General features: G+C 38.1%; 1 protein-coding gene across 3 annotated transcripts in view; it reads right to left on the bottom strand.

Annotated features, from left to right (window-relative positions):
* Positions 1-15,559, bottom strand: part of LOC117400634 (regulator of G-protein signaling 20-like) — a 38,017-nt gene that overhangs the window by 7,855 nt on the left and 14,603 nt on the right. For all 3 annotated transcript variants that reach the window (XM_059022177.1, XM_034000855.3, XM_034000854.3), the window contains exon 2: positions 6,567-6,955. In XM_059022177.1, the coding sequence (XP_058878160.1) occupies positions 6,567-6,952 (386 nt within the window). In that variant the 5' untranslated portion in view covers positions 6,953-6,955. The remainder of the gene's footprint in view (positions 1-6,566; positions 6,956-15,559) is intronic.

Genomic DNA, 15,559 nt, shown 5'->3' on the forward strand with positions numbered 1-15,559 from the left:
CATTTTACCCAGGTACAGACAACAGGCGAGAGAACTGTGCAGTGTTTGTGAGTGAGCAGAAATATGCAATCCACACCTAATTGAGGACCCTGGAGGCTAAATATTTAAACAATGTCTCTAGGTGAAAGTTGGTAAAGCAGATCTATCTTAGTTATTCATGTCGGGAATTTGACTGAGCTCAGGCACTGTTAGTTTACGTATTTGTATTTATTTATTTTAACAGAAATAGTTAAACGAGACAGAAAGTCTTAATTTTCAGTGACTTCCCATGTTAAATATCCACACAAAATGACAACTGCAGACATACAAATGTAATCAGATATGGCTAGATTCAAGAATCTACAATGCAGTATCCAATAGTTCACTGGTCAAGATATTTGATCGTTAGAGGTTGGAAATCCATTGAAGATCAAGATGGAATGCGTTCCACAATGAAGGAGCAACATGAAAATAAAGCAGTTCCCAATTTACGTCTGCTATTAGAAAGACACAACAATCAGAGCTCCACACTTCTTAAAGCATAACTCGGCCAAATATTCAATACAATGCAGGTAAAGTGATGTGAGGACAATGCTTGACATAAATGATAAGTGGCAGCTAATTTAGTTTATTTGTTGATTTTAGTGAACACCCCTAGTTCATTTTAAAGCCTCATCAAGATGTTTACAGAACTAAATCACTTTAAGAAAACTAAATTAAAACCAATTGGCAGACGTACATTACTGCTTGGAATGTTGTGTTCTTTCACTTTCTCTGAAGCTCTGAAAAACTACTTCACAATAAGGCTCTTGGTGTTCAATCAGTGTGGATGTTCAACTGGTCAAGCAATATAGAGGACATGACTGTGTAAAAAAGAAATGGAATATACAGTGGTCTTTAAAACCTTTTTATTTGTGTACTGTCTGCAACACAGTTTTTTTTGTTGTTTGTTTTTTTTTTTTGTAGTTTTTGGCTGACAAATTCCGGCACTGGACAGATCATTTAGGGATTATCTACCCGCAACACGTGGTTGCCATGGTAAAATGTACCATGGATTAGTGAGTTTTTAATTGCTTATGGAACAAATACAAAACCTTTTCAGTGGTTTTGAAATATGGACCTTCAATACCAGCATTTCTGACCAGTTTTTTTTTTGTTTTTCAGGAGCTGGCAAGTTTATTCATGTGTGTGTCATGTAGAACTTGAGAGGGATGAGCTAAAGCAAGATTTAATACTTTAAAAACACAACAACCGTGCTTTGTAGTCGCAAATGTTATATTTGTTTGGACATTTGCTGGGGCAACAAAAGAATAAAAGTCTGTGAAATCTTCATTCTGTTCATTTCAGATGCTGTAAACTGCTTTCACTCTAGACATGCAGCGGTCCAGATAAGTTGCATTCACAGTAAGAATAAGAGAAATTCAAAGCTACACAGGTTGAAGCATAAAACACCCCAGTCCAGCTGCAAATCCAGCTGGAACCATCGGCAGAGGCAACCACTAAAAAAAGGTGCCTATAATATTAAACAAACTGTTTTACAATGTATTAATGCATGTCCTTATTTTATTTATCTGTATGGCTTTATATTGAAGTTGTAATGTGTTCACTGAGTTTAAGAATATATATATATATATATATATATATATATATATATATATATATATATATATATATATATATATATACATACATAAAAAAAACTAAAACTTTGTTAAGTTGAAATGTGGTACAGCAGTTATTTCAAGTCTTGGCCTTTTTAAATGAAGGTCACCACAGATGCCATTTTAACCAGACAAAAGCAAACACAGATGTTTTACAGTGTCCTGTAGAGAGTGTTGTATATGGTATTAGCATTTGTATTGCGCCTTGCACTGTTATGAAGTTTGGCCTATTGTATTAAAGTCCTGGATATTTGTGACACGGAAAGAATGCATCTTAGTTATAAATCTCTCTCCTGACCTGTGAGGGCGCTGTGTAAAGGGAACAGAGTGCCCAGGACTGGATGGTCAGACAATTAATTCCAAGGGTTAGGTGGAAGTCGGCCATCTAGAAAGGGGGCAAAGCTATGGTACACCAAGTCATTGCTCCAGAGGGAAAGCGATGTGACAACTGCAGATTGGAAGAGAAACGTTTGCACCGGCTAACCAAGGGGGCGTGACTGACGGTACAAAAGGGGATGTGGCTAGGTGATCTGTTCCTTTGTAATGGTTAAGAGTGAACCACTGAAGGACAAGTGTAAAATAACTGTGAGTGTTTTGTTTGTTTGTATCGTCTAATTGTACTGTTTGTTATTCATTAGACGGCAAACACGATCTGGAGCTGTTGCTGCAGGCCAGCACAAAACCGGACAACACTTCACCACTGTGCACAAGTAAATTATATTTCACCACGAGCACTACAGCACTCACTCTGGACTTGTGACCGTGTCTGTGTTTTGTGTGTGTGTTTAATACTGTGTTTATTATTTCGGGACTGAACCCCGTGTCTATTGAACTGTGCAATACACATCGTTGTGTATTGCGAGCCCCCCATTTCTTTACTGTTGTCATCAGACTTTGGATTATAAATAAATCACCATTTCACCAGTACTTTGTTGTTTGTCATTGTCTTGAGAACTGCATCGTCTCTACACCTGCACACTGCAAACCACTTTGCCATAATGTTATATGGTGTGTCACTAGATTGAACACAATGTACATGATACAACAATAGATGGAATACTTAAACAAGTTATACATTATTGTTTTCCAAAGGCTAGAAACACTCTATGATACAATGATACGTGACCTTGCATTTAAAATATCAATGTACTCTTCAGATTTGAAATGGAGAGACAGCGTTTAGGAAAAAGGCAAACTGCAGATGTTGATGGCTACTGCAACCCAATACACCATGGGAAGATGAGGACACAGCAACCAAGTTTAAATACATTACAAGTAGTCTGAGACAGGATTATAACTGTCTAGTAAAGAAGGAACTTTACATACCCTTCTTGAACTTTTCTAAGATTTGTCATAAGATTTGTCCTCTTGAAATGTTGTAGGGTTAACATTTTTTAAATGTTTTATGCATAATCAATCACATTTTACAGAATGTTTAAAGCATAGGATACAAAATTTGCATTGGAAAAAGGAAACATGTTATTAAAAGGTTGAACCATGTGAAGAGTCACTTGATCAACTGTGCAGTATTTTCAACCTTGAACAGTTAGCTATTAGATGGCTTTACAAAAAGCAGGTCAAACCAGTGCATACCCATAATGGCAGACTGCTTCACGTAAACTTCACTTAAAATCAGCAGTTTATCATAATTTACCCAAATGCAACCCAAGAGGTGTATAGGACTGACTAGAACTGTATGGTGAAGATTGTACAAATTGATTGTGATGGACGGACAGACAGACATAAGTAGTGTATAAGGGATCTGTGGCAGAGCTCAGAGCTTCACATGAAATAAGAATAAGACTCTGCACACTGCCAGTTCTGTTTCCTCAGTGTTTTGTTTTGCCTTTTTGCATTTTCTGTTCCCATTCATTTTGTTGTATTGCCTCCTGTGCACTACCAATCCTGGTAGCATCAAGTGGTTGTTATTGTAAATAAATCCTAAGCACCTGTGAGGCATGTCAGTCTCACCTCTGTGTCTCTCCCCGTCTGTAAGCGGATAACCCACACCCCCTATCACAGGTCCACATTAAAAATGAGGATGCTTAATATATAAAGGAAAATATCTACTCTCAGCATTTTATATGATTATTTTGTTGAGAAAAAAAAAAAATTATGATACAAAAGTATTTATCATGACATTTGTTTCCTAATGATGCTAACAGCTAAAAAGAAAGCGTATAAAGGAAAATCAATATGAGTTGTCCAATTAGGGTTTATGAGACTGGTCAGTCTCCTCAGTTCCAGTCATGAACGTCTGTCAGTTAATGTCCTAAAAGCCTTGGGTAGATGAGTTTTCTCCCTGGGGAGCCCTTTGTATTTGATATTCCAGGAATTCAGAATATTTTATCTAATCAGAAACAAACTGGAATAATCAAAAAGGAACATTAGGGGGGCTCCCGAGTGGCGCATCCAGTAAAGGCACTCCGCGTGGAGTGCAGGATGTGCTGTATAGCCCATGACCAGGGGTTCCTAGGGGGAGGCGCACAATTGGCTGAGTGCCGCCCAGGTAAGGAGGGCTTAGGTCGGCAGGGGAATCCACAGTTCACCGTGCACCAGCAACACCTGTGGCCAATAGGGTGCCTGCGGTTCTGCAGTGGAGCCATCAGATCTGTGTTGTCCTCCGGCACTATAGGTCTGGTGGCCTCGCTATGGATCTGCTGTGCGAAAAATGACGGATTGGCAGGAAAACGTTTCGGAGGACGCGTGTTCCAGTCTCCGTTTCCCCGAGTCGCCAGGGGGTTGCAGCGGTGAACCGGGATACAAATAACAATTGGGCATTCCAAACTGGGGAGAAAACCGGGGTAAAAAAAAAAAAAAACATTGAAAAAAAAAATTAATAATAATAATAATAACAATAATAATAATAAAAAGGAACATTATTGTGAGTCCATAGGTAAAAGCTTTAGGAATTTAAAACATACTAGCTTTAAAGTCACAAACTTGGGCCTAATCTTTGATACTGAGCTCACTTTTGAGGCTCATGCCCCTCCAAGGCCTAGCCTTCCCATGTCTGATGCTGAGAAGCTGGTCAATGCCTTTGTTCATAGAGAAATGTCTATTGCAATGACTTCCTTGCTGTAATGATGAATCATGTAATCACATTGTTTTATTGTTTTTATTGTTTCTTTGTCCATCGATTTTACATGGCTTTAAAAATTGAGATTCTTGTTGATGCACATCATTCGATTGTGTAATGTTGATCATTTGATACTACTGTAACTGAGAGTAACTTGTATTTTCTAGTAGTGTGTTCAGGCCTTTTTTTGTAAAATTATTTGAAAATAATACCATTTACAGTATTTCTCGGTTTATTATCTACTCAGGTCAATGCAAGACATTTCCATCTGATGGCTTTTCAAATGTCATATTTACATTATGTTGGATACATCTACACCCACACACTCTTTACTGAAGATACCTTTGTTGTGTCAACACTATGCAAAAAGTGTACACACTCACCCACTGATACAGAGCTCTTAAATGCATGATAGGAATTTGAAAAAAACCTGGATCAACTGAATCCTTTTCTCTTGTGAACATGTAGACATATCACAAACAAAAAAAACACTTTCATGGCACCACAAAACCTTAACAGACAGCCACAAGCACATGCACAAACTGAGCTTTGACACATATGTAAGAAGTTCTGTATGACTAATCCAGATATCTAACTGTTGTTAGAAAGACCTTAAAGCCTTGCAAAATGTTGATCATGCAAAAAAAAAAAAAACATGTAAGTGGAGAATCATTCAAACTATGTACTGAATTTCAACATTTAAGCTGTGTTTTATGCCACATAGAAACAGTTTTATTGTCAGGTGTGTGGTATGCACCACTGAGAGGAAGTGCTGCAAACTTCAGTGAGTCATGTACTATAACAAATACTACTAAAATAGTGAGTGATCTGTGGAAGAACTTCTACAGGCACCCTTATTTTGTTTTTACTGCTATTTTCAGAGATATGGAAAATTGTTTACGGAATCATCAATATTGTCAACAACAATAGTCTAAGCTTAGTTGATTTCTTATACAGTGTAAAATAATTAAATCGCACACAAAATAAAAAAATAAATAAAAGAAATTGGAGGTGGGGGTGGTGGAGGGGGAGGGGGAGGGGGAGGTGGTGCTGCTGCTGCTGCTGTGTTTATATTTTATTTTTGTTCAGTGAAGGCGAATGCCCAGCCTGAAAACGTTTTTTGTGTTTTGTTAAACCTTTATTTTGGCCCTTTTGTTGGTGTTATTTTTGTTTATTAAAGTGCACATTAGCGCTTAAACTGCAACTTCTTTGCCTCTGACTCTCTTTCCTGCCGCTATCCTCTTACACACAGGTACACTGCAAACCACAAAATATATTAATAAGGGATAATGAAAAGGTTGGTAACACTTGATTTTGTGTGGCATAAAAATGATTTGCAATTACTCATTTATTGAAGTTCAGTTATGTTATTAAAGTCAATTGGGGTGTATCTGCTTTTAAACTACCATTTACGTTTTGAAAAAAATATTTATATCTTGCGTGTCATATTCATCTCTTTACATTTTCCTACTGTATATCTATTGACTGTTTATTAACTTTAAATGTGCCATGGGAACAAAAGAAAAACATTACTGAAAATGGTGTAAAAATAAGACAAGTTTCATAAAATGAACTATTTGCATGCCATTTTTAAAGAGAAAACGCACAAGTTACATTTATCTAACATTATCAATTTTGTCTCAAAACATATCCAGCACATCCTTGCTGAGTGTGAATATAACAGTTATTAGCTGTCAACCTCATTAAGAAAGCTATTTTAAATGAAATGTGCTGCATTCCATTCCAACCTCACCAGCCTTTGATTGGGACTAAATGTTTGGTGTAATTACTATTAGTGTATCTAGACAGACCCTCATGAGGGGACGAGTGTAGTCTGAAAGACTTACCACGAGCAGCTGCAGCAGCAGCACCAGCAGAAGCAGCAGGCATTGGATCCTCTGTTCCCTGTGTCCTGCTGTGCTTGTGCAGTGCTCCCTGTATCCGGCTGTGCTTGTGCAGTGCTCCCTGTATCCGGCTGTGCTTGTGCAGTGCTCCCTGTATCCGGCTGTGCTTGTGCAGTGCTCCCTGTATCCGGCTGTGCTTGTGCAGTGCTCCCTGTATCCGGCTGTGCTTGTGCAGTGCTCCCTGTATCCGGCTGTGCTTGTGCAGTGCTCCCTGTATCCGGCTGTGCTTGTGCAGTGCTCCCTGTATCCGGCTGTGCTTGTGCAGTGCTCCCTGTCTCTTGCTGCACCGACATCTGCCGCTTGCGCATCTCCATCCGTTCTGATCCCATGGGCTGTGGAAAGAAAAAAAACTAGTGTTAGTCCATGTGAAGGAGCCATATTGTATTCATCTTTCATTCTGAATTGGAGATTAGGTGGAAACATTACTATAGACAAAGAATTTCCATCAGTGGTTGAAGCTCGTTCAAGTGTATTGGGGTAGCTACCATCCAATTACAGAATAGCAAAGAAGCGATTCGATCAGCTGATGAAAAGATTCAGAACAGACATAATGATGTCTTCCAGGAATATATCGAACAAGGTATAGTAGAAGTAGCAACAACAAGCCATGCAAGCAAGAATGCACATAACATAATACTGTTTACCGCACCATGCAGTCATCAGAGAAGACAAAACTACCACTAAATTGAGGGTAGTGTTTGACGCATCATCACATGAAGAAAGGAGCCCTTCGCTAAATGATTGCTTACTGACCGGTCCCAACTTAAACCCGGATCTACTAAGTATCCTAATTAAATTCTGACGGCACAAGGTTGCATTTATGGCGGACATAACAAAGGCATTCCTGCAAATTTCACCTGCAGAGAGAGACAGAGCTGCAGTGAGATTTCTCTGGATGAATGAGGTTCCCAAACCAAACGAAGAAGCAGATCTGCGCATAATGAGAATGACCAGAGTTCTATTTGGAGCATCATCAAGTCCATTCCTGTTAGCAATAACAATCAGACACAACCTGAAACAGTATGAAGAGACTGTAGTGCATAGACAACTGAAATACACCGAAAAGAATTTACTTGCGTAACCTACTATATGTACTGTACTTTTTCCTTTACACAACCAAAATTTACATAGACTCAAACAAAAGTTTTCTGCAATATTCTTAAATTAACAAATTTTGGGGATTATTAATTTGTTAAGTGTGTTCATAGAATTATGTTTTCACTTATGAGTTGTAACAAAAGCGTTTGTTATACTGCAGGCTAGGTTTTGAGATGCACATATGTTTTTTTATCTAAACATTGTCATACTAACTTTTGTTGAGAACATTAATTTAAAAATCCAACTGATGCCTATGATTAATAGGTTATGTGACCAATTTTCAAGATATTAATGTTTCAATATTAACTAAATCGAGTTATTAATCAAAATGATTAATCTTGTTACATAATTAATTTATTAAAATGTTTGGATATACTGTTACTTGATTGATTACTGCCTTGTTAGAATATGTTTTGTTGAAGAAAAACAATAAGTTTTCTGACCAATTCAGGTTCTGCTGTATTTATTTTCAAAAGGTTTTCTTTAGGTTGTGTCTGGGGCTGTGGGGGTGGGTTTACGTCACAGTAAATCCTAGCGCTGGCACTGGTCTTGGTGAACTTATTTTGTTAGTTATTTCTTTCCATGTTTTATTTCTTAATATTCTTTGGCCCTGCGAAGTTTTAAATAATATTTCAGTTTTTTCTTTCCATTTCACTAACTAACAGGTAAATGTCATCTTTGTGAAAATGTGTTTTCTTTTTGGCCGGTGCCATTGTTGCATCAAGGTTGGAGTCTGCAGAAGTCATAGCTTGATCCTATTATATTTGTCTACTATTTCCTGTTCTAAATCTTGACTTTTGCCGTTATAATGAGATGCAAATTCTGATCTCTCCTGTATATTGAGCAGCAATTTATGCTGTTTGTACTTGCAGTGATATTATGGTAGTTGTTCACGAACAAGAGCTGTTTAGTACATCGCACGCAAACATTCTATGAAGGATGGAGGATATGAATTTGCATTATTTACAAACACGTAAGTAATATTAGTACATAGAGCCCAAGATGTCTGAATAAAAACAGATTAAATTGTATCCCCCTAAATATATGTCAATCACATCCATAAACTGGCAATGTAAATGAGACAGGGAAAAAAAAGTATATTATAATCTAGTGTGTGTGTGTGTTTTTTTCCCCATTCCCGATGTATTCATATAACTTTGATGTTCTGCAGTAGCCATATGTTCTGTTTAGATTTTTAGCACAGGAACACACATCTCTGAACAGAGACTCAGGTATTGGGCATCACCTCATTATTTTAATGCACATGTTAATCAAAATGGCCTCACAAAAAATCACAATAACATACACAAGAAAACCTGCATTTGCATGCTCCCAATAACAAACGTGTTTAAGCAACAAAAAGAACAGCACTGTTTTGAAACAAATATAAATAATACGGCTGGAGACTCCTGTAGCTATTAAAGCTGTAATCGTTTACTTCTGCTATTAAAAGCCATTTCTGAATTTAGTTTAGTATTGTGATGGGTTTTTGTTTTAAAGTTATAAAGGAGATTGTACTGTGATGTGTGTGATTCTTTTGAGTTCTGAAATCTGTATGAAACCTAAAAACAGAAGCATGTTATTTTGTTTTATTTTATTGCAAACAAAACAAAGCAAAGCGTGTAATGACATTCAGCAAAAGTTTGAACCTAGTCCAGGCCCAGTACTGACGGAAACTTCTGTGTATTTTGATGCCATGCCACTGGGATGTCATACATACAGCTATGGCCAAAAGTTTTGCATCACCTAGAATTTTAGGACTGAGACATAAAAAAAAAACTATATGAACAGACTTTATATATTTTATTTAGCATCCTGTAATAGTAGTAAAGTAGTTCATGTTAGATTTCGAAATGTCACAGTTTCCATTTTTGTATGTAGAAAACTACAAAGCGGTATGTAATTCAATATGTTAATGTAACATTATTCAGCAGGTTTCATTCGACTTCATGATAAAGCAAAATGTGTTAATTCTATAGGACAAAGCAAAACCTTTGGCCATAGCTGTATGCTGCGGCTCAAACAAGCCTTTAAATAAATAAATCAAGGCCAAATTTTAAAGGTACCTTTTTATTTTCTTTGTAATTTGTATTTTAAACCTGTCCTGTGATATTCTTCTAATAAAAGTGGGCACCCTTTCATTAAAAGAACATTCAAATTTTGCAGTGTTCACCAAGATTACTGTTTTTTTCTTTCTTTCCATAGGTCTCCTGGTAACAGCGCTAACAGCTCTCCTCCTACCAGTTTTTATACTTTTGGTTACAGTACGTTATTCTTGCAATACCATGCAGACTACGATGAAACGGCAGTGTTAACTCTCATAGTTTTTGTCAGGGTAGGGATTAACAACCCTCACACAAGTCCACCGTTTATAAACCTTTGTTTTTACCCAACTACAGACGTGCTCAAATTTGTTAGTACCCCTCCACAAAAAACGAATGCACAATTTTCTCTGAAATAACTTGAAACTGACAAAAGTAATTGGCATACACCATTGTTTATTCCATATTTAATAGAAATCAGACTTTGCTTTTGATTTTTGATTCAACATAATATTGTAAATAATAAAACAAATGAAAATGTCATGGACAAAAATGATGGGACCGCTAACCTAATATTTTGTTGCACAACCTTTAGAGGCAATCACTGCAATCAAACGTTTTCTGTAGCTCTCAATGAGACTTCTGCACCTGTTAACAGGTAGTTTGGCCCACTCTTCCTGAGCAAACTGCTCCAGCTGTCTCAGGTTTGATGGGTGCCTTCTCCAGACTGCAAGTTTCAGCTCTTTCCATAGATGTTCGATAGGATTCAGATCAGGACTCATAGAAGGCCACTTCAGAATAGTCCAATGTTTTGTTCTTATCCATTCTTGGGTGCTTTTAGCTGTGTGTTTTGGGTCATTATCCTGTTGGAGGACCCATGACCTGCGACTGAGACAGAGCTTTCTGACACTGGGCAGTACGTTTCGCTCCAGAATGCCTTGATAGTCTCGAGATTTCATTGTGCCCTGCACAGATTCAAGGCACCCTGTGCCAGGCGCAGCAAAGCAGCCCCAAAACATAACTGAGCCTCCTCCATGTTTCACTGTAGGTATGGTGTTCTTTTCTTTGAAAGCTTCATTTTTTCATCTGTGAACATAGAGCTGATGTGACTTGCCAAAAAGCTCCAGTTTTGACTCATCTGTTCAAAGGACATTCTCCCAGAAGGATTGTGGCTTATCAATATGCATTTTTGCAAATTCCAGTCTGGCTTTTTTATGTTTTTCTTTCAAAAGTGGAGTCCACCTGGGTCTTCTTCCATGGAGCCCACTTTCGCTCAAAAAGCGACGGATGGTGCGATCAGAAACTGACGTACCTTCACCTTGGAGTTCAGCTTGTATCTCTTTGGCAGTTATCCTTGGTTCTTTTTCTACCATTTGCACTATCCTTCTGTTAAATCTGGGGTCGATTTTCCTCTTGCGGCCGCGCCCAGAGAGGTTGGCTACAGTTCCATGGACCTTAAACTTCTTAATAATATTTGCAACTGTTGTCACAGGAACATCAAGCTGCTTGGAGATGGTCTTGTAGCCTTTACCTTTACCATGCTTGTCTATTATTTTCTTTCTGATCTCCTCAGACAACTCTCTCCTTTGCTTTCTCTGGTCCATGTTTAGTGCACTCAATGATACCAAACAGCACAGTGACTACTTTTCTCCATTTAAATAGGCTGAATGACTGATTAAAAGATTGGAGACATGTGTGATACTAATTAAAGAAACTAATTAGTTTGAAATATCACTATAATCCAATTATTTATTATCTTTTCTAAGGGGTACCAACAAATGTGTCCAGGCCATTTTAGAATATCTTTGTAGAATAAGCAATAATAATAATCTCTTTTCACAGCTTCTTTGCTTTATTCTATGACATACCAAAGGCATGCATGTATACATGATAAAATAGCTTTTAATTTCATCACTTTTCAGGAGGAATGAAGCATTATTTCAATGAGCTGTAAGGGTACCAACAAATTTGAGCACGTCTGTATTTATCATTTTAGCCTGTTGTGCAGAATCAGCTCCTTGGTCTGTTTCCTCACAGTCATGGTCCCAATCCGCTCTAGTAGACCATGGGAATGAGGCGCTTCTAGGGAGTCATGAGGTACCAATAAGCAACAGTTTAAACGTCTATATTGTGGTGTTTGAAAAATATGCACATTTTTTATTAAAACAAAAATTATTCAGCTTCAAGACCAGTGATAATACTTGAAATGCTAATAAGATTGTGTTTACATTAAATCTGTTGTGGCAATCAGCTAGACCCTTTGATCAGAGGCTACCCAGTTAATATTAATTACCTAGAATGATTCACTTTCACACAGTGGGTAGTGTAATGAAAGCTATTGTTTTTCACTCTAGAAAGCAGGGAAATGTCTAGATTAGTTCTAAAGATTTGCTACCCAGAAACAGCTTTGTATGAATTTAAGCCACTGGATGTCAATAGAAAGAACATTTGTACGCTTGACTTAGCTGTATGCTACATGTTCATTGAAGACAGACACAGTAAGCTGATATATACTGGTACTATCAACTATCCATGCACACTTCCATTCAGAACAACTGGCAGGCCCCGCTTGAGAGAGGCACATAACAGAATGATATTCTGAGTGTACCACACCATTGTAAACTTACAAGCGAAACTGCAGCATTACAGAAAATGTAGCATTTTGAATCAATATACCATACAGTCCTAAAGTAATCAAGTCTGCATATTTAAAATAAAAATTAATACAATTTGAATCTCTGGGACAAACATGTCCAAACATGTTTTATTTTGAAAATGTTTCCAGGTGATAATGAACTATTAGCCTAATACTGTGAAATATCCTTATATAAAATGAAATTCATGTCATAACAAAGGTTTTAGGTGATCAGTAGCAGCTGTGATTTTTAAGCTGGCTTTATTGGCAATGCAATTTTTTTAATTGGCGACGAGACACTTTCGCAGCGACATGACCATACACACCTAGCGACACAGAGGCAATGCGACAGGCTTGAAAACTGCCAGATCTATACAAATGTTCAAAATTGCTATTGACAAAACTATGATCAAGACTGGTACATATTCGCCAACATGAAGTGGAAATGATACTCTGATGGTATTTCAACATATATGGCTATAAATCATAAACACCAGGCTTATCCAATTCCTTCGAAATGGGCTCCCATATATTATTTTTTAAATCTGTATCTTTATAATTGTGATGTTTTTTGTCATAAAGCTCTGGGTATTTTGGATACTGCTTCACCCTGCTGGACCACGTGCATTGAAGCTGTTCTCTGATTGCTCAATGCCCTAGTTGACGCATGTCAAATCTCAAAAAATAAATATGTGAGGCACAGGTCTCTGAAGCTGGGAGCGGGAAGGCGTCCCACAGGGAACCTGCAACAGAGAGAGATGGGTTAGTCTAGAAGGGGAAAGGGGAAAACCTCTGGTGGCCCCGGCGGTCAGGTAGCCCCTACTCTGGCCATGCTAGCTAGTCTTTGAAGTGCTACTGCTATGTCGGTAGGGCATGAACGGATGTATGAATTGACTGCAGCAGAGGACCAGCGCCCCATGTTTTTGATTAGACGGAGACTGATGTTGGCTTGGGGGGGTATAAGATTCGGAAGAAAGGTCAGTTCAGGAGACAAGAGTGGTGAGACCATCCTATGTGTTAGTTAATGTGGCATTGATCAGCAGTTTGCTACTATCATGTCTGCTTGGAATGGAAAAGGTGAACTCACATTCAGAGATTTGGGTTTCATAACTCCAGTCATTTTCCTAATAGTGGAACTCCTTAACTCATAATCAAGACAGATTTCCAGTCTCGTACCACGTCTCTCACCATGTATTAATGTTTGTAGTATCTGAAAGGATGAGCGGACTAGATTGCTGAGGAAGTCAAACGGGAATGGCTGCCACGATCTGAGTATTGGAGGAAAGCTGGAGCATTGGAAGCTCTGGAGGAGGGCAGTTGCAGATTTAGGCTAAACGGTAAACTAAAGCAACTTTTGAGGGAGCTGAGATCTGCTGTTGTGAGGAGCGATTAAGAGTAACGGGCGGGATCTGCTGAATAGTGCAGAGATCTGAGGAAGTAAACGATGGAGTGCTGTCAGTAGTGTGCAGTAGCCCAGCTATAGAAAGCAGAGATCTGCTGAAGCAGTTACCTGTAGTAGTGAATGGTGGACTACCATCTGTAGTGTGCAGTGGCCTGCTGAAGAGCGCAGAGATCTGCTGAATGTGGTGGATATTGGTCTTTGAGTGTTATAGCGGTTTAGATGGAGCTGAAGATGGGGCTGCCTTCAGGCAGAGATGAAGAATGCATAGATCTGAGGCCGCTGCAGAACCTGAGAGGATGACGAATGCGTTGCTTTGAGGCTGATGCAAAACCTATTGATTTGATAAGGAGCAGTCTATGAGTGTATTGTCCATTGCGGGGTAGGAGGGCGCCTTGACTGAAACGTTGATAATAGTAGGACATGGTTTCCTTCAGAAATCTTGTGTTTTGTATGCATTATACTGTTTACAAAAAATATATATTTTATTGTTCATTGTATGTGTTGCTATTTACAAAAAAATGCTTGCCTTTTATATTGTGTATGATGTTTGTGTTATTCTTTTCAAAAATAAATATTTTCATAAAAAATAAAGTACATGTCAAATGTGTGTGTCTTACTTATTTTACAAACATACAGGCTTTAAAGGGTTAATGTGAATGTTTATATTTATATATATATTATTATTATTTATTTCTTAGCAGACATCCTTATCTAGGGCAACTTACAATTGTTACAAGATATCACATTATTTTTACATACAATGACATTATTTTTTACACATTATTTTTACATACAATTACCCATTTATACAGTTGGGTTTTTACTGGAGTGATCTAGGTAAAGTACCTTGCTCAAGGGTACAGCAGCAGTGTCCCCCACCTGGGACTGAACCCACAACCCTCCAGTCAAGAGTCCAGAGCCCAAACCATTACTCCACACTTATCTCCAGTGGCTTGCTGCTGTATCTTCCAATTTTCTTAATGCACTCACAGATGAAAGGGATGTTTGCAAGAAATGCGATTGGATAAAAATGTCACCAGGCAAACCCCCAACTGCAAATCAAACATTCCACAGCATGCACACTGCCTATACATAGGGGTCTACTTAAATCGCGGTAAATTTACGTATTTTTCACGGGTATGTTGCAGAATAAAATTAGGATTTCGCGGACATTTCACGGACCTGTTTAAACATTAAATAAACCTAAGTAGACAGTATTTCAGAACACTATAAAGCCTAAAAATAGTGGTACTTGCTTCATTTCTAAAACAGAGTACTGTCATTTGTTAAAGGCGAGTATGCAGCATCCCCCTGCAGTTGACTTGCCCATACATTGAGACTGCACGTTTGCATCCACTGAATTGCTTGGAAGTGTAAGGCACAGCTTTGCCAAGTTATACAGATGTGAAAATCGATTAGAAACAGCCCAAAAACTCGGTTACACAAGGGCATCTGGCATACTTTAATAAAGGCAATGTATGCAGCACGTTCGTTGTCATGTTATTTGTTCCATCCAATCATTTATTTTATTAGTACCGAGTCAAAACAAAGAAGACGTGGCTATTCGGGTCTAAAATTCAAACTGTAAGCAGAAGGTTGAAGCGAGGTGGCTGTGCTGGATCATTTTAGTACTTATTTAACTTGCAGACAGGAATACTTCTTGTCTGCGCTGACTTTCCAGTTTGTTTTCTGAAAGCTGCTGTTTATTTTACGTTCTGTTCAGCAGCCTCTGAAGTAGCCGTTTGTTTAATGTGTGATT

The sequence above is a fragment of the Acipenser ruthenus genome, chromosome 4, assembly GCF_902713425.1.
Source record: "Acipenser ruthenus chromosome 4, fAciRut3.2 maternal haplotype, whole genome shotgun sequence".
Lineage (NCBI taxonomy): Eukaryota > Metazoa > Chordata > Actinopteri > Acipenseriformes > Acipenseridae > Acipenser > Acipenser ruthenus.